This window comes from Hoplias malabaricus, chromosome 2, assembly GCF_029633855.1.
Source record: "Hoplias malabaricus isolate fHopMal1 chromosome 2, fHopMal1.hap1, whole genome shotgun sequence".
NCBI lineage: Eukaryota > Metazoa > Chordata > Actinopteri > Characiformes > Erythrinidae > Hoplias > Hoplias malabaricus.
Window position 1 is genome coordinate 68,844,914 of NC_089801.1, and position 24,861 is coordinate 68,869,774.

A 24,861-nucleotide genomic window follows, 5' to 3' on the forward strand; every position below is an offset into this window, starting at 1 on the left:
AATATTAAAGAAGCTAATGGTCTGGTCAACTCGCAAATATCTCAGTCACGATTCACAATTAAGACATTTTCCTGATGGTTCGCCTCAGTTAATCATTGGGAAAACAGAATAAATAAGCAAAGAATATTACAATCTAAAGAAAAGAAAGCTTCCCTGCTTCACTTGATGCGGACTGTGATAGTATTTGTAACTGCATGGTGGATGAAAGCAGCGTAGCTACAGCAACATAAACAACCCCATGGCAACCAATATGTCACATAAACACCATAAAAACAGTGCTCAGTGTGGCTAGGATGGGTTTTGTTAATAGACCTTGAAGAAAGACTAGCACATGCAGATTTAGGGACGCATAAACAGGGTTGAAAACTTGAAATGGTAAAACGTACAACAGCACTGCTTGTAAACTAGCCATTGCTCACTGGTAGTTGCTCAGGCTTAACTAAGGCAATAATAATAATAATAATAAAAATACATCCTAATGGTGACTGCTGGGGAAAAAATATGAATCCAAGACGGGAAACACAAATGTGCAAATTAACGTAAAGTTAACGTAAAATGTTTAGGGACATAATGGCAATTTATCTTTAAGAAAGTTACTATTTCAGATATATGAACTTGTTTTACACCTGCAACAATTTGCTTTATATTGTATACGTTAAATACATGTCTCCGACAACACAAACTGAGCTGCACGTGCAAAAAAACAAATCTGGTTTTTGTTTTCAGATGTTTTTATCCAACTTCTAAAGAGTAAAGATCTGTAAAAAAAGCTGTACATAAACCTCTGATCCTGAAGTGAACAAAGCATGGCAAGGTTTGAGGAAATCTAAACGTACATGTCAATTTATAGTCCACAAAAATGTCTAAAAGACTTGATTAAAGGCAGTGATATGTGTTTGGAATAAAAATCATATCCAGACAAAACTTCTTTTGTCTTGTATGAATAACAAAGGTGTATGAAGAGGCAGCAGTATGGGAAACACATATGCAATGACCCAGTCTGGCTTAGACAAAAACAGGACCCCTAATTCTCAATTATGTTAAGGGTTAAGACTTTTAGGTCAAATTCAATTGCTACAGCTTATAAAATTCTGCAACAAATGTTAGATGACAATATTCAAAGCTTATATGGAAGCAAATGGGCAAAGAAATCATCAGCCAAATCTAAAGACGTCTGGATGTTGATTTTCTAAATAGTTAACATTTTAAGTCCTTCGTGAGTACATATTAAATTAAAATAACCTGCAGTCCTCTGTACACCCTATTATCAAGTCTTCTTACTTCACAGTATGCCTTGCTATGACAGACCTACTCCACAAGGGATGATGTGAATGTACATATCTGAAAACATAAGGAAGATCTCAAAAAAAAAAAAAAAATCATAATAGCAGCAGAGTAAAAATTTAATTCCATCCTTTTAGCTCATTCCTCACGTGGCATTAGCGTGTTTTTCATGGTTTGGCACAAAGGAGTATATTTTAAAACAATAAAAAAAAAAGTAGGCTGCCGTTTTTATGAAGTATTTATATTGGTCTCAATATATATATGTATATATAAAAATAAAAAAATATCAAAATAAATAAGAACATATAAATAATTGCAGAACTTATGATTTGGCAACTTTGAGATTGCATTTGTTTTTCTATTATGGATTTTTAATGTTCAAAAATGTTTGATCACCTTCTTTGTTGTTGCAAGGCATCAAGACACACACAAACACATGGATTAGCTACTGTAACTCGTTAATATTTTTTTTAGCTATGCATCTATTAACATCCTTATAATATCATATGTGTAAAAGTCCATGCTCTTTTTCCACCTAATTCTCTTTTGTCCAACTTTCCACCCTCTGTCTTGTAAAGTGATTGTAGTGTCTTACAGGGTTTAAGATATGTCTGGGAAGGCGCCCTTCTGGAAGAAAGAGAGGAAGAGGCAAATTGTGGATGCACTGCTGCAGGACAGTGCCTTTGTGTGTGTGTGTGTTTTGAGAAAGAGAGAGAGACAGAGAGAGTAGACTTAGCACGTGTGGGTGAGTGTGTGTGTGTGTGTGTGTGTGTGTGGCGGTAGCACTTGTACCTTCTGTCTCTAGGTAAATGTTGTGTTAGCTGTTTTAAGCTTCATTCTACAGGTTCACAACCAAGGGCCTGGCACTGATGGGGTATCTCCCATGTCCATTTAGACAGACCATCTACTAGTACAGATTCAAAAGGCTCAAAAGTCAAAACCTCCAGAACCCGTCTATCCAATGGCACAGATGATCAAAGACTGAACCTTCAGACTTAATTCAAGGTAGAGGTGGGAGTAGGCATGTGAATGATTGTTGATATAAATGATGCATACTGGACACATGTGTTGGTTTTGGGCAGACCAGAGAAAGAGAGGGAATAATAACCTTGACACTTTTAAAAATACAGGTTTGTAAATGGTTCTTGGCTTGGATGCATCATTCAGACATTAAGACCCAGATTACACCTGACAATTTCATGTGCTGACTAACTGATTATAATAAGCCTGTGTATGTACATTCCATACACAAATGCATCTCTTAGAGAAACATATAGTCGTAGGGATGCAGTAATATTGCACTCGTGAGCCATTATCTGCCAGTATCTGATATTTTTAGCTAATGTTAATATATAAATATTATACAAGAGTAGGTGATTTTCTTTTAGTTATGCATCTGTTTGTCATATTTCTTGAATTACTCTATACATCCCAATAGCAACCAGTAAACTAAATGCACTGACAACATAAATATAAAGATTTCTTCTGTATATTGGCAACAGGACAGTAAAAACCCCATCCAATTATATCCCTTAGACTTAGAATGAAATGATGGGAAGGCTTACCAGGCTTACTAACTGTTACAACACTCTCAGAGTCATTACGATCGCCCTGTGTTCATGCTTGCGCAGTATATTCATAAACAGAGATTTGAGCGTGAAGAGCACTCACACTGATCGATAAGTAAAAATAATAATAAAAAACAACTGTTGGGTGTTTTCTACAGTCACTGGTGTTTTTTTCTTACATGTGAATGATACTCGAGGTAAGTTAAGTGGATACTGAAAAAGGAGGCTTGGGAAGCCTGCTCCTGCAGCTCTCAGTCACAATGATCAGTTTGGACCTCACAGCGACTGTTACATTCACCTCCAATAGTCCCAATTAGTGCCCTACCCCCTACAGAGTTCACTTCACCATTTATAACACTAACATTACTACACCCAGACAGTGCACCCATACACTGAATGCACTAAACGTTAGACAGATATTAACTTAAGGCCCTATATAAACGGTTTTATTTTCCAACAAACAGTGCAGAAACTGACCTACATAAATATGAGACTCAGGCCTAGTGTTTTGGCTGGTTGCAAAGCAATGCTAAAACACCATGCTGTTCTTGTGGTTTAGGGGAGTGACTTTGGAAGGAGGGTAATGACTAGTTTGTACAAAATCTTTAATGTTATGGTTTGGAAGGTCAGCTGCTTTTAGTCTTGTGTAAAATCTGGCCAACACTTCCTTATTCCAAATCATCTGTAGTGGTCTGAGTGACCATGTTTATGTCTTTGTTAAATCCATCTTGGATGCATTACACGCACATATTTCTATGGATAACATCAAACCTGATAAAATGAAATGACCAGGTGTAAATGGGGTCTTGCATTATTTGGCGGTTCTTTAAACTTAAAAATATTCATCTCCTTCTTTGTCTTTCAAACAAATAGCTACACACACACATCATATACATAAATGGTTCTTTAAAGAACCATCCACTGAAAGGTTCTGTAGGGAACAAAATACGGTTCTTTGAAGGCATCACACCAAAGAACCCCTTTTGTTGCCTTTACTTTTAAGAGTGCAGTCTGTGCTTCTGTACTTCCATCGCATACCCTTTTATATATGTAGTCTTTTTCAGAACTTGCATTCCCCAATTTTTGCACCAATCTCAGTGCAGTCTTCGTGGTTGTGTATAAGCATGTGTGAGTATGTTGGTACTTGAGCGTTTTTCATCACTCTGCCAGTGTGTGTGTGTGTGTGCGTGCGTACTGTTTCTCCTCTCACATATCATCATAAGGTTCTAACAGCCTCTATTCCAGCAACCATCAGTTCTCCAGGGCCTCAGGGCAGACCATACCAGGATAAAGCTGTTGCGTGGGCATGACATCCTGCCTCAGGTCCTGGTGCTGGTTCCTCTCTTCACCATCACTGTCACTGCTGCCCTCACTGTCCAGCCGTGGAGACGGGTGGTGGGGATACAGAGCATTGGCAGGCAGGGGGCTCTGGAGAAGGTCCTCGTCTGAACTCAAATAATCCCCTTCAGCCGAAGCCGGGCTAACCAAGCACATGTCCTGATAGGCCCCACCTCCAGAATTTTGGAATTTGGAATGCTGGCCACGCAGCTGTCGTATCTATAAAAATGAAAAGTACAAATACAGCGCAAAATTATTCTAATACAATAGTCTTCAAATATAGCCATATTTTGAATAAAGCTTTAAAGCTACAAAATTTAGTATAGTGGTTTCCAACCTTGGTACCAGAGTACCACTGTTTTATGCGGTCTCATGTTTTAAGAAGGGATATATATAACACAGAATTCAGTACATCTGTGTGTTCACAGCTAGGGCTGGGAACAATGGCACAATTTAAAGAAGACAATCACAGTCGCACAGTCTTACTACAACAAAGAATGTGTGGGGGGGATGGGCATACAAAAACTAGATACATAATGTTTTAAAATGCCACTAATGTCAGTTAAAGAAAAGAATATAAACTAATAATTCATGCACATATTCATATTGTTTTAAACTCAGTATAAAACCTAAACAAATCAAAAATGTTACTGATCTAGATAAACCTACTAATATAGATTTTACTGAGATAAATAAACCTACATGTAGTTCAAAATCAACTATTCATTTCTCAATGAATCTCTGACTGGCTACACGTACATATGAAGGAACCAGACATCGGATGTTTCAGTCAAGAGTATTTCAGATTTCCTTTTCCGTAGTTGTGACATTTTATAAAGACTTTTGTTCAGCCAGGTCTATAAAGAGTCAGTTAGATCGCTGGCTTCAGGCCCGTGGTCTGCTGCCATAGCAACACGTGTGGTTTGATATACTCGGTGGTCTAATACGTGTCATGAAGAGGAATTTAGGCAGCACTGACGATAAGAGTGAGGTTAGAATAGGACACATATATACACTCATACACTAAAATACACACGTACACATTAGTTATGATAAAAGTGCTTGATATGCTTCTGTGTAAATCAGAGGGACTGAGGTTGTGGTATGGATTTTGTAGCATTCAAGTGCTACTTGTAGAATAAAAGCACAGCTAAGCTAGTTTCCTAGACCCAGACAGTCCAAGCTAGGCCTAATCTTTGGCTGGTAAAGACGTTTTTAAATGTTTGTAGCTTGTTGGCTTAAATTTAAGCTGGTTTAAACTGAGGGCCTGAACTTAATTTGGCTTCATCATCTGTATTTTTAATTGTCTGATGTAACCTGTTGCTTTGGAGCTTATGTGCGTGAGTACAGTGCGTGTGAATGGCTTACTCAGTCAATACCCTTGCGTGACTGAAGTGGACCACATTTTTCTGTCTCATTTCATATCTCTCACTCTGACTCAGTGAAGTTTTGTGCGTGTGTGTTGTGTGTGTATGATTTGTATGCATGAGAGAATGTCACAGGTAGAGCGTAAAAAAAAAATCTCAGACTTGACATCATGGATTTCCCAACAAGTGCTCTGGCAATCTGCGAATGTGGGGGGAGGGACAGTGGTTAACCAATGGAAAAGCTTCCTGAAACAGTGATCAGTACAGACTCCTCCTCTCACTTCCTCTCTCTCGGCTTTCAGTGAAAACCACAAAGCAAAAGTCACTGCGCCACCCGCACGAAACAGGCCACCACCGAGATTTACCTGTGTATCTGAGCTGCCAAAGACTGTCAGTCTTACAAAAAATACCACAGTTTACTTCCTATTACAACCATCTATACATCTGAACTTTTAATAATAATAATACTTTTAGTGGCTCTTCATATCCTCAGGTTCTGCAGCTGTGGATTCTACCAAACCAAACAGACTAGAAATATTTTGGGAAAAGTAATTCCTGAACATTAAATAAATGATTACATGAATTTGCTCTGCACCAAGCACTACCCTAAACCCACAAGAATGAAGTGATGTGTAAGGATAAGCTTCTGTAACCTCCTGCCATTTCACAGACCCTCATGTTTCTCACTAGCACTTGTTGGAGCACTGTTCACGTGTTATCTCATTTGTTCACTAATTTCTCATTTTTGAATTTGGTTCGCCTTAATCAGATGATTCCTACTGATAAACTGACATCAGAGAAAATAAATTCAGCTGGATACTGTTCATTTATTTGAAAAAATATATTATTAGTATTAGATTAATACTAACACATTTTTTATAATATTAATATATGCATTTTCATGATTTCCCTAATAAAATATGCATGTGTTCCATATAATATTTATACTAATTAAAATGTCAATTTTAGTAGTAATAATAATATTCTGAATAAGTTAAAAATTTAGTGAACATCTCAAAGTTTTTTGACTCAGCTCAGCCAATCTGATTTTAGAACTGGAATCATAGGTCATATACATTTTATCATATAGCAATAAGTCATTGCCAAGATGATAGGCAGATACAGTGATCCCTCAATTTTTGCGGGGGATGCGTTCATGGACCACCCACGAAAAACCAATTTCCGCGAAGTAGAGGAAAGATATATTTATTAATGTATTTAACGAGTATTTGGACTTTTAAAACCCTCCCTGTTACTGTTAACAACCCACCCTTTGCATTAAACAGTCATTTTTCAGTCATATAATGTTTTTCAGCTGAAACTACATGTGATATCCTACCAGTTTCTTTAATAGAGTCATTCCTAAGCTGTGATTTAGCGTCAGTAAATTTCACTCGGATGTGGACATGAAAAATACATGTACTGTACGTAAGCAATAGTTGTAAATGATATATTTTGTCACCTACAGGCCCAGTCTAATACATGTAAATAATAAAAAAAATACGTTTGGCTATTCATCTTTCACGGTTTTCCTAGATTTTCCCTCAATATCCGCGATATAGCGGCCATAAGCGCCCTTGAAAAAACCCACGAAGTAGCGAATCCGCGAAAGAGCGAGGGATTACTGTATAATGTTTTAATAATGACAAAATATTCCCTTTTCAATAATGACTTAATAAGTAATGCATCTGCCAAGTAGTGTAGGCTGTAAACAGTACACTGTGGTTGCTGAACAACATTACAACTAACAATGTCTGTGTATTTGAACATGCTTTAGCCAACCAAAACTACTAAAACCTGCGTTATAATTTCTAATTTCCATTCCATTTCCATCATAATTTCCATTTATGACAATGCACACAAACACAGAATGGCTAAAAGGAGCCAATTTCACTGTGCATAGATTTGTATGTAAACACTGGATGAAGGGTATGAGTATTATGAGTGAAAGAAAGAATGAGAGAGCGGTGAGTGGTAAAACCAAAAAAAAAAAGGAAGATGAAAAGGGCTACGATAGAGAGCAATACACAAAGGTACAGACAGAAAAAAAACGGAGAATGTCAGCTTACTCTCACACCCCCATGTCACGACAAGCTTGTCTCTGGATGAGCAAACACTGCTCTGATCAACAAGATGCGTGTTTGAATGTGTGTATGTGAATGTGGGTGCGGGCAAGAGGTCTCATCAGCATCATACCTACACACACACACATCAAAAACCCACTGCATGCATCTGTATATATGTGTGGTTCATTTGGGAAAGGGAGAAATAGGTTGTAATGTGGTTGATATCATGGTTTCTGATGCCATTTTTGCTGCCATTTCTCAAACACAGAACTACCAGGTTGACGGAAGATCTGTCGATCTTAAGGTCGTGCGAATGTTATGCTCTTGCTGACTTGGGAATAACCATTGTACTGAATACTAGAAATGACTGCAGGCTGTTTTCCGGCTCAAAAAGCAGATGGCCTGACTGAGCTTAAAACCCAATTTGCATTTTAACATAGAATACTGTCCTTGTTCATAGGACAAAACAAAAATTTGTGTATATTCACTTTGTTATATAGACTTACATTTTTAGATTGATTTTAACCTCATATGGTGTACATTTTTTAGATTATCTTATTAACCCATAGACCAACCTTTTCATTTTTTAATTTTTCATTTTCAGTTTTTTTTCCTAGAACACACACACGCACTTTATTTGGATTAGCATTTAACTTAATGAATACTGAATTATTTTTTATTATTGAATAATTAAATATTGAATTATTTTCTGATTTGCATTTTTAATAGTATAGACCACGCATCATTTTTAACAGTGCTTATGTGTACAAAACCTGTAAACCTTATTTGGTTTATGTTAGTCTTACCTCATTCTTCAGCTCAGTGATCTGTTCCCTCAGCTGAGTAATGTACTGTCTGGAGTCTGAATGATTCAATTGACCTTGTATTAAACCCTCTTCCTTCTATAAAACACACACACACACACACACATGTTCAGAAATGCTACTACAATGCAAAACTCATCAGTGAACAACAATTCCATGCACAAAGTATATTCCATGCCTCCAAACTAAGACACACACATGCACATACACACACATATACTTAAACACATATTGCTGAATTCTTACTTGTATTTCTAGCTCAGCTATTTTTTGTCTGAGTTCAGCCATGGCTGCCATACTGTCTGCCTCCCTCAGACGTACTGCCATTACCTCCTCCTTACTCTGAGAGGAAAAGAGATACTGATTTCAGAGTGATTTCAAGAATTTCTATTTTTTATTTATCCACAGTCACTCACAAACTTGTTTTCCATAACTTTTACATTTTTTCCAATTATTTAAAATTACTAATATTTGTAAAAAAATATTTTGCATCCTAGGATATTATTTTTGTACTGGCATTGTCCTTGATTTGTAGGAAGTTGGATGAAGTCAAGAAGTTATTACAATAACTAGTATCAATTTAACAAAAAATTTACAATGTTTTCACTGACCAATTTGACTGTATTTTGTAAATAGAAATACATTTAGTGCTTGATGCCAGCAGCACACTCCAAACAAGATGGGGCATGTTTACCACTGTGTTAATATCACCTTTCCTTTTACGTATTTTAAGTCAATTTTTTAAATATTTGGAAACTGAAGATATAGCTTGTTGCAAAATTTACGCATATTGTTCCCGGATACAAAACATCAGATGCTCAGCACTCTGTGGACGGCACTGTCTGATTCTCTTGTTTAGAATGAACAACAGGAAGACACAGATCTGGACTACAGACAGGCCTGTCAATCACACATTGTGTCAATTAACCCATGCAGTTGTACCATGTACAAAATGACATCTGGCATTGTCTTGGTAAAATACCCATGGACTTCACAGAAGAGACAGCGCTTTGATTGCATAATATATCTCTGTTACATCCCTGCATTAATGCTAATTTCTCACATATTTAAGTCAAGCTTTTATCTGATTTTATTTGCAAAATACAGTCAAGTTGGTCAGTGAAAACTATGGGAGTCTTTTCTTTGTAAATTGTCAGTTAAAGCATCAAGAAAATAAATAACAGATTCTATTTTTAAACATTTTTAAAGGAATAAGCTCTACCTTTCTGTAATTGAATTGGTATGAATATTTTGGGTAAAGTATCTATTGCACGTAAACATGATATAATATGATAAACATGATATATCACCCATTGCCTGTCAGTGGATGTTCAGTCAAAGGAAACATACAATCAATTTCAATGAATTATGTGAAGAATATATACTATAATGTTCTTTAGTGTACTCAAAATAACAGGGATGCTTTCAGTTCAACTGCACCTTAAACAAATTAGTGAAAATTTCCACATTAATAAAATACATCAACAAATACAGTGGTTAATATATTTAGTTCATTATATGTGTGGGTGTCTGTGTGTGTGTGTGTGTGTGTGTGTGTGTGTGTGTGTGTGCATACAGCACCTTGCAGTCTGACTCAGCCTGTTTCCTCTTCATCTCACTGAGCTGGCTCTGAAGGCTCTTATTGTGAGATAAAGCATTCTGCAGTCTTTCCTGCAGGGCGGCGCCCTCCTGCTCATGGCGGCTCACTGCTTTACTATGAATCTGATTCTACATCACAGTACAACAGTGTGTGACCAATCACCAAGACACAATAACAGGGTATATTCTGAACAGTGAGTGGGACATGTCATTCTATATTTAATAATACATAAAAACATTTTTTTTCTAACGTAAAATACCAAAACACAAATATGAATTAATATTTTCCATTAATTTTCATTCAAAAGGAAAAATGTATTCCTTCTCTTGAAAAGTTACTTTTTGAAAGATGCAAATATTTTGATCAGACACAGGCTTTTTCTATAATAAAGATAACAAACATTGAATTTAATACACATTGTTACATCTGCCTGCAGTCGCTCTACATCTTCACTCTTTGATAATAATTTGCAGTGGACTATATATATGTATTTTGGAGGGTGGAAGTGTCTAACCTGGCTGTCCAGCTGCAGGTTTTTGAGTTTGACTTCTTTGAGCTCAGCCTGCGTCTGAGCTTCTCTCAGTCTGAGGCTCATTAATTTGTCCTGCAGCTCATTCAGGGCATTTTTCTTGGGAGATTCCTTCCAGTGGCCTCCTCCACGGGATGTATGGTGCTAAGAGAGAGAGTTAGGGAGGAAAAGAAATTTGCTAAAGATTGCAAGCAAGTAACAATATTAAATTATACTTTGCTGCTACAAAATACTTGTGTGTTGCCAAGATCATGCCAAGGGTCTAAGGAGGGATTAAGATTATGGATTATTAAATATGGAAAGGTAGAGTGGGATAACTAGGGTAAATAGCGTAGTCCTTAATGTATGTTCTGCAGACTAACATGTTGGCACATTATCCACTGCAAGAAGAAAACTGGTACCCCAGTTAGCTGGTACCGTTAACTTACTAGCACATTTAAGAAGCTATTTCTATTATTGAAGGCCTATTTGACCTGAAAATGATCACCCAATTTATGCATCTCTTTAAGCTTCTTGGCTTTTTATATATCAGCCAAAATCCATTTCTGCCCTTGTTCTCTTTCACTTAAACCTATACTCAAATATTTAAGGTGTCAAATAATAATCACCTAAAAAGCTGGACCAGATGTGTTGGGACATGAAAGATTTGAAAGTGTATAAGACTTGAGATGGCGCATTGTAAAATGTATGCAACTGTTACCTGCCAGCGCTGGTTGAGATCAGTGACTGTTTCCTGCATCTCTCTGAAGGAGCGCAGTGTTTCCAGCTCTCTCAGCTTCACTTGCTTCAGCTCCTCCTGCAGCTGTGCTAAATTAGTCTCATCAGGCAGGGAACTGCTCCTCTATAAATACACACACAATTGAAAATGTTCCATTTATTTATTAAAAGACAAATATCCCACAAGTCAAGCATATATTTATACAGTTAGTTTTACTCTGTAATGAACACATTTGAGGGGAATCATTTGAGGATTTTTACAGTATAATGCGAGGCACGTCAAGGCACCACCATGGATACACTAAAATAACATATTTGCACTTTAGGAAATGTCACAGAACTAACTATCACAGCCATGAGCAAGGCACCTTTTGAATAAAATTATTAAACGCAGAAGCTTATTAATTTCTAACAATTACATTTTTATTTTTAGATATTATTGCAATATTTCATAAAGGTTGGACCCAAGAGCACACAGTTCCTCACCTTCTCAAGGTCCAGCACCTTATCCTGCATCTCCTTCAGTGCACTAAGGAGCTCTGCCTCCTGAAGTCGAGACTGCTCCAGCTGAGTTTGAAGTCCATGCACAAACTGCTCTGTGTACTGCACAGAAAGAAAGAATAAAACAAAGGTTAACACACTAATTGCAGAGAAGAGATAACTGAGGCTTTGTAATTACAGTGGTAGTGCAGTATATGTAAACACACAGAGCAAGTCTGTACCACTATCATTTTAGTATGTAGGTAAAATAGTTCAAAATAATAACAAGAATATAGTATTTATTAACACTTTTTAATAATATTTAATATTATATGTATTTCAATTTCATTTTTAGAAATGTAGCCTCTAAAATATTTATTATTTTATTTTATTATTTTATTATTGATTATTATAGTAATGTATGTAATAATTATGTAATTCGCATGTGGAATCCCAGTGTATAAGTGTCACACCTAAGGTTATGTGTAAAAACGTAACAGAACTACATTTTACAAGGAACACAAGTACTAGGACATTGAAGTTCTTAAATATGTAAAAGAAATTTAAAAAACTATTTTAAAAGGTTTTTTTTGTGAATTCCGGCCCAAGTTGAAAGCAAGTCTCTTTTAGCCAAACACCAATTTCCGAAAAGTATCGTCATGAGAAGTTCATTGCAACTGTTAATGAGGCTGTTCAAAGTGATACTCACTAAACTGCCTCACCATGAGCTTCATTCTGCGGCACTTTGGGGAAACCAGACCACTTAACTAGCACTAGCATGATCAGCAGAGTGTGTGTTTGTGCTAGCCCTGTGTATGTGTGTGGCCTGACACACTGCACATTTTGTAAGGCTGTGGCCTAGTGGGAAAGCTGTGGCCTAGCGCAAGTGTTGCTTTCTCACGGACCTCGACTTCTCTTTCTTTACCTCCCTCCATCTTTTCCACTCACCTCACCATCCCAATTTCACTCATCTTTCTCTTTCTCACACATACGCACACATTCTGCCCTCTCTTTCTGTGTAGGCCTGCCTATGATTACAATGTCAAAAGGTTAGCTTTACAATAGTCACTGGAATTAACTTGAAAGAAGAATGACAAACCCCCGCCTCCAAACATGAGACATCAATGAAAGTCCAATTCAGTTTCTACCCAAAAGGCTTCTATGAAAGCTTGACTCAGTATTGGGATCTGACAGAGACTTTAATTCACACAGGCTACAGTATGGGCTTTCGTTTCATTCCAACCACAGTGGCCCCCTTTGCTCAGAGTGAAAACCCACGATGAACTGATTTAGATCAAATATATAAGTTCAGAAACATACACAGAATGATCAACTTTTAATGACATGAACAAACATATATTCTAAGATGTACACAGTTCTGTGCCAACATCAGAGAGAAAGCTAATTTCCAGTAAAAAAGTGAAAAAGTACATTTTCAGTCCAAGTTATTTCAGCATTTTTTGGGGGAAAAAAGCAGCAACAAATATATTTTAAAGAGCTTTCCCCCATTAAAGTTGATTTTATTTATATTATTTTATTAATCAAAATTAGAACTAATACATAACTTTGATTATTCAAATAATATTTTGTAGTTGATCATGATAAATCTGTATTATTTTATGAATTTTATAAACTGTGCGCGTATAACAGGCATCCATCATTTTGAAAAAAGATCATATTTCATATTCTAATTTGTCAGATCACAGGACACATTTCCACTGTTTGTGGATGGAGCAACAAACTGTGTTCACAGATAATGTTTTCCCCAAGTGTTAATGAGTTCAGTGATTCTGTGCAGTGATTTTACTACAGAAACATGTCTGTTTTTAAGTGTAGGGCTCCCCAGACTATAATTTGTTTTTGGGCCTTGTCCCTTGCACTTAGAGGTTTTTCTGGATTTTCTGAATCTTTTCTTGATATTATGTTGGCTAAATAATGAAATGCTGAAAGTGTGTAAATATGTTAAGTTGAGAAACACTGTGCACCCACTATTTGTCTTTCACAGAGAGGTGAACTCCTCCACATCCTACTTCTGAAAGACTAAGGCTTTCTGACAGCCTTTTTTCGACCAAATGAACTGTCTCTTGACTTCCGTTCAGGTTATTCAGAAACTTGCTACCCAGTGAACAGGCTGCATTTTAAACAGATTTGAAACCAAGGATTCCAGTGTTGCTGTGGCTAAATCCCTATTCACTTATTTAGCTAGACAATATCACAGACCATGTAATGGTTTTCACTGAATTACATTACACAATCAGCACACTGATGTTATCTAATACATACCATAATCATGGAAAGAGGAGCAAATTTAGTGACAGTTACTTAGATCAATTTTACTCATGTTTTTGTTGCCTGAATCCCAGCTGTTTTGTAACATGGTCCAGGCATGAAATTAAAAATGAGAATATATATTTTTCAAAAACCAATACAATTTCTCAAATTTATCAATAAAAATATTGTCGTAATTAATCTAATTTCAATTAAAAATATGTAAAATTTTTTGTAACATATTTTTAATTGTAACAAAAAAATTTAACATATTTTTAATTTTATTTACATGTTCTCCTTGAAAAATGTAATGGAAATGGAGGATTTTGTGTGTGTGTGTGTGTGTGTGTGTGTGTGTGTATGAAAAACCAGTTCACCAACCCCAGAACCCAAGTGTAAATCCCCATCTTGACTAACAAACTAATTACAAACCCCATTTACAAAAAAATTGGGACAATTGCAATAAAATAAAAAAAGTAAATGGAATAAAAATAAGAATTTCTGATTTGTTGATGTAAAAAAGTATTATTTAAATAACAAAACCACAAAGAAAAGATTTCCAAAGTTAAACGTCAGTTTTTAAATACTTCCAAGCCCATGTGGCTATATTTATAACGGTAGCATGACAGTTTCATACATAGTGACATCTGTGTCCAGTCTTACCCTACATGGACTGTTATTTCTTCAGATTTACAATAATATTAAAAAAATTGGATACAGTAGATGACAAAAATTCGTTGCAAAGCTGCTCTGAAAAATGTTCTGTTTAAACTACCTAATAATTCTCTAATGATGTCTGGTATAAAGTAATGAGAAAACACTAATTTATTCTTGCAATGCTCCTTTTATACGTTTTCTATACACCAGCCTTTAGTGTACTGTTTCAAAACTGTTTGAACAATGAATTTTCAATGAACATTTCAGTCTTATTTAGCAATTAATATTCTGAATTTTTTATATAAAAAAAAAACACGACTTGGACAGAGAATACACACAAAAAAACTTTAATTTGTACATTTGACAGTTCAATCAATGTTAAAGATAATTTACAAAAATCACAGATCATTATTAATTTTGCATATTTCAAAATTTCCCATAGTTTCTGGGAATGGGGTTTGTAGCTATGGACTACATAGCTGTGTTAATAACACAAATAGTGCACACCCATTTTTACAGTTCTGCAAAACAAGACAAGAACTTTGCAGTGACCTATGTACATCAAGTTTAATACTTGTTCATAGAAATGATGTGTGCAGTGGCCTACATTGCCAATACCTTATCTTACATCAAGCAACCACAGGGTGGTTTCATAAGCATGACTACCACACATTCAATAATCAGAAAACTCTCAAAATATTTTTGGTGTTAAAAATTAACATTAACATTACCACCAAGGCACTAAGCTATAAGCTTTTATTTGATATGTATGTAACTTCTTCAGCGAGATAATAAAACTTGGGCCTGTACAACAGGACAAGAAGTAGGGCAATTTATCGAAAATGAATCGAAATCCGACATTCAGACATGATCTTTTCTATAACGATTATATAGAAAATATATATTTTTTATTCTGTTATGTCCCCACTGTGTGTTCATGTACTGCCCCCTTAAAACCATACAACCAAGCTATCTGCCACATTGAAGCAAACTAAATGCCGAGGCAGACCAAGAGACTTGAGCAGCTTGTACCAAAGAAAAACACAGCGTGTTTTGCTTTGACTTTAATTAACAACCAAAGCACAATCACGCACAAAATATAAATAGTGCTCAGAAAACAAGAGAGGAACAAGCTCCCAGCAACATTAGAAAAAGTATCCCAGCTTTAACACTGGAGCATATTTACAGTACAAGCCTCATCACTGAACTATGGTCAAAAATACAACAACAAAATAATCGTTCATTAATTGTAATCGTGATAAAATGTACAATTATTCGTGATATTGATTTGCGCTAATATCGCCCAGCACTAACAAGAAGTAAACCAATGATCATGCTTCAATGTTCAATGATGGACTACAGTATTAATGGAGAACTAAAGATGATGACTATACACAATATGTAGATATAGTACTTAATAAACCATTATAGAATTAATAAAACACTAGGTTACAATAGACTAATTTTCACATCTTACATTTCCTAGTGTGTGACTTACCATCTGAGGAAAATCTTCCATGAAGCTAAAACTGCCCTGTTGCTTTAGTGGTAAAAATAAAAATGCTTTATGACTCCCCATGTGTGAACTGGATGGGACATGCAATGGAATATCAACATTTGGGTTAAACAAAGGATCAACAACTGTGATCCAGTATGCAAATGTGTGATTGTTCTTACCGTGTGTTGCTGCATTTCTCGGATAGTGTCCTGTGCTTTCTCCAAGCTTTCGCTGGCCGTGTTGCACTGTTGCCGTACCACTGCTAATTCCCGTTTAATCACATAATTTTCTTCTGCCTCCTGTGCCCGCGTCACCTGACCCTGCAATGGCAGCAAGAAAGGTTTCTTCAGAGTGTGATTTATTTTTTATTTTTTACCCATAAAAATTGCAAGCACAGGGAATGCATGCTAATGACTGTAAGGACTACATTTACAAGCATTTCATATCTGATCAAATTGGACAGAACATCCAGTTATTATGTATAACCAGGGATAATAGCACAATACACCTAAATTTAATAACGGGCAAACAATGGATCTTGATGCACTTGCGCACTTCTGCAGTCTGCATGCAATTTTTTTATTTATTTATTTCCAATCATGTACAACACATGCATCAGTGGGTGCAGCAAACAATGAACCAGTTCAGTCATTTAGCAAAACAAATTAATATTTTCCCATGCACTGAGTCCATTCTTAGGAGCAATATGAGAGACAGGGTCAAAGGGAGGGTCAATAAACTGAGATCAACAGGAAGAAACAGGAAGTAAATTATGAGAGGACCAAGACGGAGTATTAGTGAGCTGCTGATTTAACATCGACAGTACTTTACCTGGATCAACCTGTCTGCCAGTGCAGCACTCTCCTACAACACCACAACAGTGAAAGAAGGGTGGTAGGGAAGAGAGAATGAAAAAAAGATGGAAAGGTGGAAGACAGAAAATCACTCATGGATGGCCAATGGGGAGGAGGAAGTAAACACATAGCATGTTTAGATCATATTTTTAAATAAATGGCCAACAATAAAATGGAAAACAGACAAGACAGACACAGACAGAGCAAGAAAGAAAGCACAATAGGATAAGGAGCAGGGAAGAAAATTTCACAGAGGAAAATGTCAAGGAATCATAACAAATACTTGTATAGCAGAGGAGTGAGGAAATAAGCCCTCATAACTACAGCATTTGAAAAAAGAAATAAAGCCATGAAAGCTGAGCTCTTGAAACTCACAAGTTAAAGTATTCATATTTTTCCAGTGCTTATTACATTCTAGTAATACTAGTGGACATAGTATATTAATGGACTGGATTTCACAGAAGCAAATAAGGCTCTAACCTTCTCTAGAGTCTCAATTCTTTGCTTCAGCAGTCTGTTTTCTGTTCGTAGTCTCTGTTTCAGGGAGAGAAGAAAAACAGGCATTTTTTAGCACTTCATTATTGGTTGCCTACCGTTTTGTTTTGTACTTCGCTCACACACCTACTCACCTTAATTTCGATCTGTTCCTCCATCTCTTTGTTCTTGATTGTGGTGTATTCCTTCTCCAATCTGTGTACAAAATGTGACAAAAATGAGGCGGAAATGGAGATTATTTGCTGCTTTTAGCATTGTATAGTGTAGTTTTTAATGATTTCCCCATCTTCCATTTGCTGACCACTCACTTCTTCATCTTCTTGGGGTTGTATTTGACTTGGTAGGCTCGAAGGATGAGTTTATCAGGACAGCTGTCAAACTGGTGAGGGATCACCTTCTGGAAGTGCTGTGATATATCAAAGACACATGATATACAGGATTTTTTAAACACTAAAATGTGTAAATGTAATACATTGTGATATACAAAGCTATATATTTAACACCATCCCATGATCTGCTAGTTGAGTTTGTCATATTAATAACTGCTGTTATATTATTTAATAAGTTACACAGACGTGGTTGAAATAATTTTAATCTAGGTTAAACACAAACACATATAAACACACGTATTTTAATATGTTTTATGAATAGTTTCATGTTTTATGGTTTAATTCTTACAGGATAAATAATATACTGTTATTATCTATTCAACAAATTTTACTGATAAATAATCTGCTACAAGATGATCTGCTCACCACTGTTCAAATACAGTACACACTGGATGTTCCTTTTATTTGAACATTCTTGGTAATCTTAGGCAAGGCAAGGCAAGACATGTTTATCTATAGAGCACATTTCTACACAAAGGAAATTCAAGTGCTTTACCAAACAGTTAAAACAGCAAAACCAAATAAGACAGTAGAAGAATTAACATATTTTAAAAAGAATAATCTACAGCTCTCATCATCCTGGATTAATGCTTCTTCATTCTTTTCATCTTACTAAAGCTCCATTTAAAAAAACTGTAAAGCTGTGAAGATGTAGTATCATATTAGAATCGTTTTTAATGGATTCATAATTTTGGTCACATAAACAGTTTCCACTAAAAAAGAAAATTGGTAAAACGCAATAAAAATCAAGTACCTGCGATTTGTTTATTATTCTGAACATTGATTTTACTAACAAAAGAACAAAATACTTCAAAGAAATGTGTTTTTTTTTTTGACCAACTTGATTGTATTTTGTAAATATAAATCTATTTAAAATATAATGTCTGCACCACAGTCAAAAAGGTTTACAAAGGAACAAATGAATGTTTACCACTATGTTACAATGGTTTTCCTTTTAATTATGCTTTTTAATTTAACACACTGTTAAAGTTTAGCAAGTGGTATTTATGGCCATACCGGCTAGGTACAAGACTTCAGCTGCTCAAAAGTCTGTGGATGCTGTTGTTTGATTCTCCTCTTAATGATGAGACAGATCTGGACTGCAGGGTAGGCTAGTCTAACACACACACATTGTGGGATGATTTTCTGTGGGATGAGCTGAACGACCCCTAGTATTGTCTTGCTGGTATTGACTTCCAGGTGGCAGCATATGTCTGTCTAAAAATCCCAATACATGTCTCCACCTCTATGATACTTTCACATATATGCAACTCACCCATGATGGAAACCATGATGCATCCTCAAACTATGACAGATTTAGGGGTCCAGAAAGCAGTGCAATGTTTTAAATGGGGTGGCACTGTGGCGCAGCAGGTAGTGTCACAGTTACACAGCTCCAGGGACCTGGAGGTTGTGGGTTCGAGTCCCGCTCCGGGTGACTGTCTGTGAGGAGTGTGGTGTGTTCTCTCTGTGTCTGCGTGGATTTCCTCCGGGTGACTGCCTGTGAGGAGTGTGGTGTGTTCTCCCTGTGTCTGTGTGGGTTTCCTCTGGGTGACTGTCTGTGTGGAGTGTGGTGTGTTCTCCCTGTGTCTGTGTGGGTTTCCTCTGGGTGACTGTCTGTGTGGAGTGTGGTGTGTTCTCCCTGTGTCTGCGTGGGTTTACTCCGGGTGACTGTCTGTGTGGAGTGTGGTGTGTTCTCCGTGTCTGCGTGGGTTTACTCCGGGTGACTGTCTGTGTGGTGTGTTCTCTCCTGAAACCATTTGGCTTGAATTATCATGGTAGCTTGATAGTTTCTCTTGCAATGCTCCAAATGCAATGTTTGAGGGCTTGAATGTCACACAGTGCTTTTGGGCCATGCCCCACATGGCCTGTGTTTTGTCAGGATTCCCTGAATTCTTTCCGCAATATTATGTATGCTAGATGGCGAAAGACCTAAACTCTTTGCAATATCGCATTGAGGAAATTTGTTTTAACTGCTTAAAACATGTCTGGCACCCAGGCTTGAGATAAGACCAAATATCCTATCAGATGATTTAAATATATCTAAAATTATATTATTAGGTGATTAGGTGATACCTGATTATTGTGGTAAGGATTAGTTTGAAGAGTAGGTTTTGTGTTGAGGATAAGATTCATGTTAGTAGATATTTTGTTCTATCTTAGTTAAACACAGTGTTAAACAGTATATTGAATGAGAGAGAGAGAGAGAAAGAATTTCCTCTAACCTGTGACATGCCTTCCATGTCCAGCTGTATGAGGTCTGTTTGGTTGTATTGTAAAATGGCTATTCCCACTCGGAAAATAATCTCCAAACCCTGAGGAAACAACACATGGACTTTTAACACAGAATACTTTAACTCACATTCGTCCACAACACAGATAAACACAAACAAACAGCATATTCACCGTACTGCAATAGCAAACTACCATGTATGTGCACCTCTACAGAGATTCATTTTTGCAACTATCGATTACAAACCCTTAAACAAAATCCCCCTCCAACACACATTGGGCTCTCGCTTTTATACCTCATACATGAAGATATCAAAGATGCGTGTTGCTATGGGCAGAGGCAGGAAGGTAAGGAAGAGTGTGAGGAACCACGATGAAGCATACATGGAGGTGTGGAAACTCTGTGAGCGGAAATGAACATTCAACTCTGGCAATTGTTCCTGAAATATGAGAGAGAGAGAGAGAGAGAGAGTGAGAGAGAGAGAGAGAGAGAGAGAGAGAGAGAGAGAAAGCAAGAGAGAGAAGGGAAGAGACAGAAATCACAGCAAAGATGACGAATTAATAAAAACATTTGAAAATGCTTTCACTATACACTGAATATCTGCTGCTACCTAGTGGGCAAATGTCACCATCCTTTAAAGTATTGAAAAATCTGCAATTTTATTTACATTACTTAAAGTACAATTGGTCTGCTATCAGTGTCCAAATTCAGAACTATGTCATTAACTTTGGAATAATGGGGTAAACATATATATATTTTTTAATAATGTCCAGCACAGAGCAAAACTCAAAAACCACTCTTCATTTGTGAATTTCCAGACAACACACCTATTCAAGCACAAGCTATTAAGTAAATCCTTCCACTAGACAACTAGACACTTTGGATCTGAAAGGATTTGTAACTGTCAAAAAACCATAACTGAAAAATGGAAAGTAATAGTTTTTTTTGCCATTTCTTTTTCCACATGTGTGCAAACATTAAAAGGGGATAAAGAAATAGAATAAAATAAAATAAAACAAAATAAAGCTTTTTGTCATTTCATTTGTAATACCATACAAGTGTTTATTGGTCAAATTTAAAAAACAAAAATCTAATCATGACTTTGCTATTTGTTCATGAACTACACAAAAAGTGTCAATAATTTAATATAAATCAGTATTTACTTGGCTTTATGACACTTACTTAACTGCAATATGACAAAATGCAAATGAAAATAAAATTCCATTTTCAGTCCTGAATGCCTTCAGTGCCAAAATTAAAAACATAACTAAAAGCGCCACCTACTGTTAAAATACCTTTTTCTCTATTTGCCTTTTAATTTTCAGGTGGTAGTGTTTAGATATATTTTAATTATCAGAGGGTGTAGCTATACTTTCTGCCTCTCATTTTTTAAAAATTTTATTTGTATTATAATTTATTTAAACTTTAATAAATATTATGTTGGAGTGAATAATTAATGTGCAAATTAAGTGATTTCAGTTCAATTTTTATATTTGCACATGTTTAGACTTTAAGGCTTCTGTGTATTTTTATTTTAGATAAAGATTCAGATTTTTTCCTTTCAGTGAAAAGTGGGTAACTTGTACTTAATGGATGTTAACTGTAAATTAATAAATACCTCAGATATTTGCACCAATCAGCCCAAATGACCCACAGCCCACATTACCCACCAGGTAAAATCATGGTGAAAAATTGAAGGAAATTACTGATTTGCATGTCTAATCAGCAGTGCATGAGTTTTTTTGTTTGTGTTGTACCTGCAGCAGGTATTCAAACTGATATATGCAGAGACCCAGCTCTGCCATACTGGGTTTAAAAAGCTCTCTCAGCCTGTACTCCTGCATCAGCCGCACAAACACACAGAATGCTTCCTCCTCTGGCATCTGTACACATACAATATAGAGGAAACAAATGTTTGTATTATTCATGTGGATGTAGTCCTATTATATGAGACATTAAGTAGTTCCTGAAAAAATTGGAAATAAAGGCTTTGTATTATGAATCGTTACCCAATTCACCTGCATTAGAAGGAGTCCAACGATGAAGGCACTACCCTGACAGTATCCCACCTCCCGGTCCACTAAGGAGTACGCCTGTGAAAGGAATATAGGTTCAATATGCAATGAATCATTACATTTTAATTTCTTTTTTGAGCACAAAACATGGTTTAACCTTAGCAAACATCAGCTAATGATCCATGCTGCAAATTTTGCTCTTTCAACTTTGAATCTACTCCCAGAGGAGACTGTACACACTGGTCTTTGTAATCTAACATATTTTCTATGCCTATACTGCTGATACCGGATGCCACCTTTGTTAATGTATACTCATGTACTCATCCAAAGCACAATTGATTGCCAGTGTTTTGTTTAATCGGCATAACAATATATCGCTGCTGTAAATGTGACTTGTTCCTATTCATATCTATTCTTGCTCAAAGAGGAATCGTCACCCTTCTTTACATATCAATTAAAATGGAGAAACTGCACTGGGAAGTTATGTGTTTAATAGAGAAGTCTAGATGAAAATGCAGAAACAACCATATTTGTGTTTGTGTTCTCACCTTCATGACATTGAAGAGGACCTCCTGGCCCAGGCTGTCCTGGCCCTTAAAAAAGTCATGCTCAGGGTAGGTTCGGGCAATGTCTCGGCGAATGAGCTTCTCACACGGTGACGACATCTTCAGTAGCTCTGAGTATTGGTTCTTCACTGGCATGTCGGTGGCATTGCCCAGCAGCTGCCACACAATTGCCCGAAAATGATGAGGGATGCCCTTCCTGATCAGTTCCTGGAAGAAGGAAAGAAGCGAAAAGGGAGGACAAACATGTTAAGATAGTTTAAAAGCACGAACCAAGATGAGGATATTGCTCTATTCCTGCTCCATAGCTTGGTAATGCTGACTTATTTTTGCTGTTTTGGATTTCTTAATATGGAGTGTGTCCAAAGTCTGGAGATGGCTAACAGAAAATGCTGAGCTTCTGAACATAATCTAACCATTCATTCATTCATTATCTGTAACCCTTATCCAGTTCAGGGTCGTGGTGGGTCTAGAGCCTACATGGAATCATTGGGCGCAAGGCGGGAATACACCCTGGAGGGGGCACCAGTCCTTCACAGGGCAACACACACACACATTCACACACACACTCACACCTACAGACACTTTTGAGTCGCCAATCCACCTACCAACATGTGTTTTTGGACTGTGGGAGGAAACCGGAGCACCCGGAGGAAACCCACGCAGACACAGGGAGAACACACCACACTCCTCACAGACAGTCGAACCCACAACCTCCAGGCCCCTGGAACTGTGTGACTGCAACACTACCTGCTGGGCCACCATGCTGCCATAATCTAACCAGAGAACAGCATTTCCCCACAATCGTAGACATTCCCTTTAAGGTTAAAGTGTCCTCATAGTATGAAAGAAGGCATTTTTTGGGCAGAGCATGAACCCAACACCAAAAACAGACTTAATATGACACACTATATTCTCTCCCATTTTCTCACCTTTAGTAGTTTGTCTTTTTTGCGCCTCCACTCATCCCATTCGTTGACGATGCGTCCCCACAAGATCCAGGTGTCCTCTTCCAGGTGGGACAGGTTGGAGGATGCGGATGAGCTGGACACCAGTGATGAGCCGCTGTTTCTGCGGGAGCCGCTCATAGAGCGCATGGATTTAGAATCTGCCTCCAGTAGCCTGGAGTGTGGTGGAACACAAAAAAATTTGAATGAAACATAAAAGATATACATGTGACTTCTATGAACAGTGCAGAATTTGATATCTTAAAGTTTTCATCTCCTATCTTGTTGAGATATGCCTAAAGTTCTGTCTATTCATCCACTGTCAGAAAACAATAAATGCAATGGGTCTGAAAGGATGTGCAATGGACTATATGGATTTTGCAAAGCAGAAAATGCAGACCTTTTTTTAGACTGAGCTATGGAGGAGCAGAAAAATATCCACACAGATTTCTTTTGAAAAGGGAATAGAGTCTGTACAAAACAACAGAATTCATATTTTAAGCAAAATATCCTTATGCCTTTTACCAACAGAAAAAATCAATAATATATATTTAATAGCTGTTTTAACAGCAATTAATGGAATAAATTGAATGTGGTCTGGTCTCTGACTTCACATGATTGTGTTTAGGGAATACTTAAGGAGATATTTTTTTATTTGCACCCTCAGCAGAGGAGTTCTAATATTAATGTTTATATGAGGTTTACCTTAAATGACCTACAAATGACCTACAAAAGCTACAAATCTCAGTGCACTGGGGTTCTCTAACATTAAAATATATATATATTTTGATTACTGTTATTCAAAAATGATTAAATGTATCATGAAATATCAACTGTTACTTTGATTACATTTGTTTTTATGATTATTATGGTATGGATGAACTTTTACACAGGTCGAAAGCACCCAACAATTTGTTATAGCATTCACTGAAATAGCACAGGTTTTTAATTACAGAACTGTGTCTACCAGAAAACATTTACCTTTCCTTGTATGCAGTGTTCTGCACTGATTACTCTACATCAGTCGTTTGTATACTGTATATCTGCATAACATTTACACATATGTGCACAGAACTATTTAAGCGTGTGAAAGTATCAGATTGTAGGATCTCAAGTGCCAGCTTATTAATCTCTAAACACCACATGGTTGCAGTTGCTATTCCAGTCAA

General features: G+C 36.7%; 2 protein-coding genes across 2 annotated transcripts in view; one reads left to right on the top strand and one right to left on the bottom strand.

The window, feature by feature from the left end:
• LOC136687039 (uncharacterized) overlaps positions 1–24,861 on the top strand; it is a 50,749-nt gene that overhangs the window by 24,841 nt on the left and 1,047 nt on the right. The window lies entirely within an intron of this gene.
• evi5l (ecotropic viral integration site 5 like) overlaps positions 1,551–24,861 on the bottom strand; it is a 41,968-nt gene continuing 18,657 nt past the window's right edge. Inside the window, exons 3-20 of the mRNA XM_066661233.1 lie at positions 23,678–23,867; positions 22,731–22,955; positions 22,186–22,260; positions 21,925–22,050; positions 20,463–20,606; positions 20,160–20,249; positions 17,854–17,951; positions 17,680–17,740; positions 17,531–17,584; positions 17,028–17,060; positions 16,376–16,516; positions 11,780–11,896; positions 11,277–11,417; positions 10,562–10,720; positions 10,029–10,175; positions 8,694–8,789; positions 8,430–8,525; positions 1,551–4,409 (exon numbers count right to left, since the gene is read on the bottom strand). Coding sequence (XP_066517330.1) covers positions 4,104–4,409; positions 8,430–8,525; positions 8,694–8,789; positions 10,029–10,175; positions 10,562–10,720; positions 11,277–11,417; positions 11,780–11,896; positions 16,376–16,516; positions 17,028–17,060; positions 17,531–17,584; positions 17,680–17,740; positions 17,854–17,951; positions 20,160–20,249; positions 20,463–20,606; positions 21,925–22,050; positions 22,186–22,260; positions 22,731–22,955; positions 23,678–23,867 — 2,299 coding nt within the window. The 3' untranslated portion in view covers positions 1,551–4,103. The remainder of the gene's footprint in view (positions 4,410–8,429; positions 8,526–8,693; positions 8,790–10,028; positions 10,176–10,561; positions 10,721–11,276; positions 11,418–11,779; positions 11,897–16,375; positions 16,517–17,027; positions 17,061–17,530; positions 17,585–17,679; positions 17,741–17,853; positions 17,952–20,159; positions 20,250–20,462; positions 20,607–21,924; positions 22,051–22,185; positions 22,261–22,730; positions 22,956–23,677; positions 23,868–24,861) is intronic.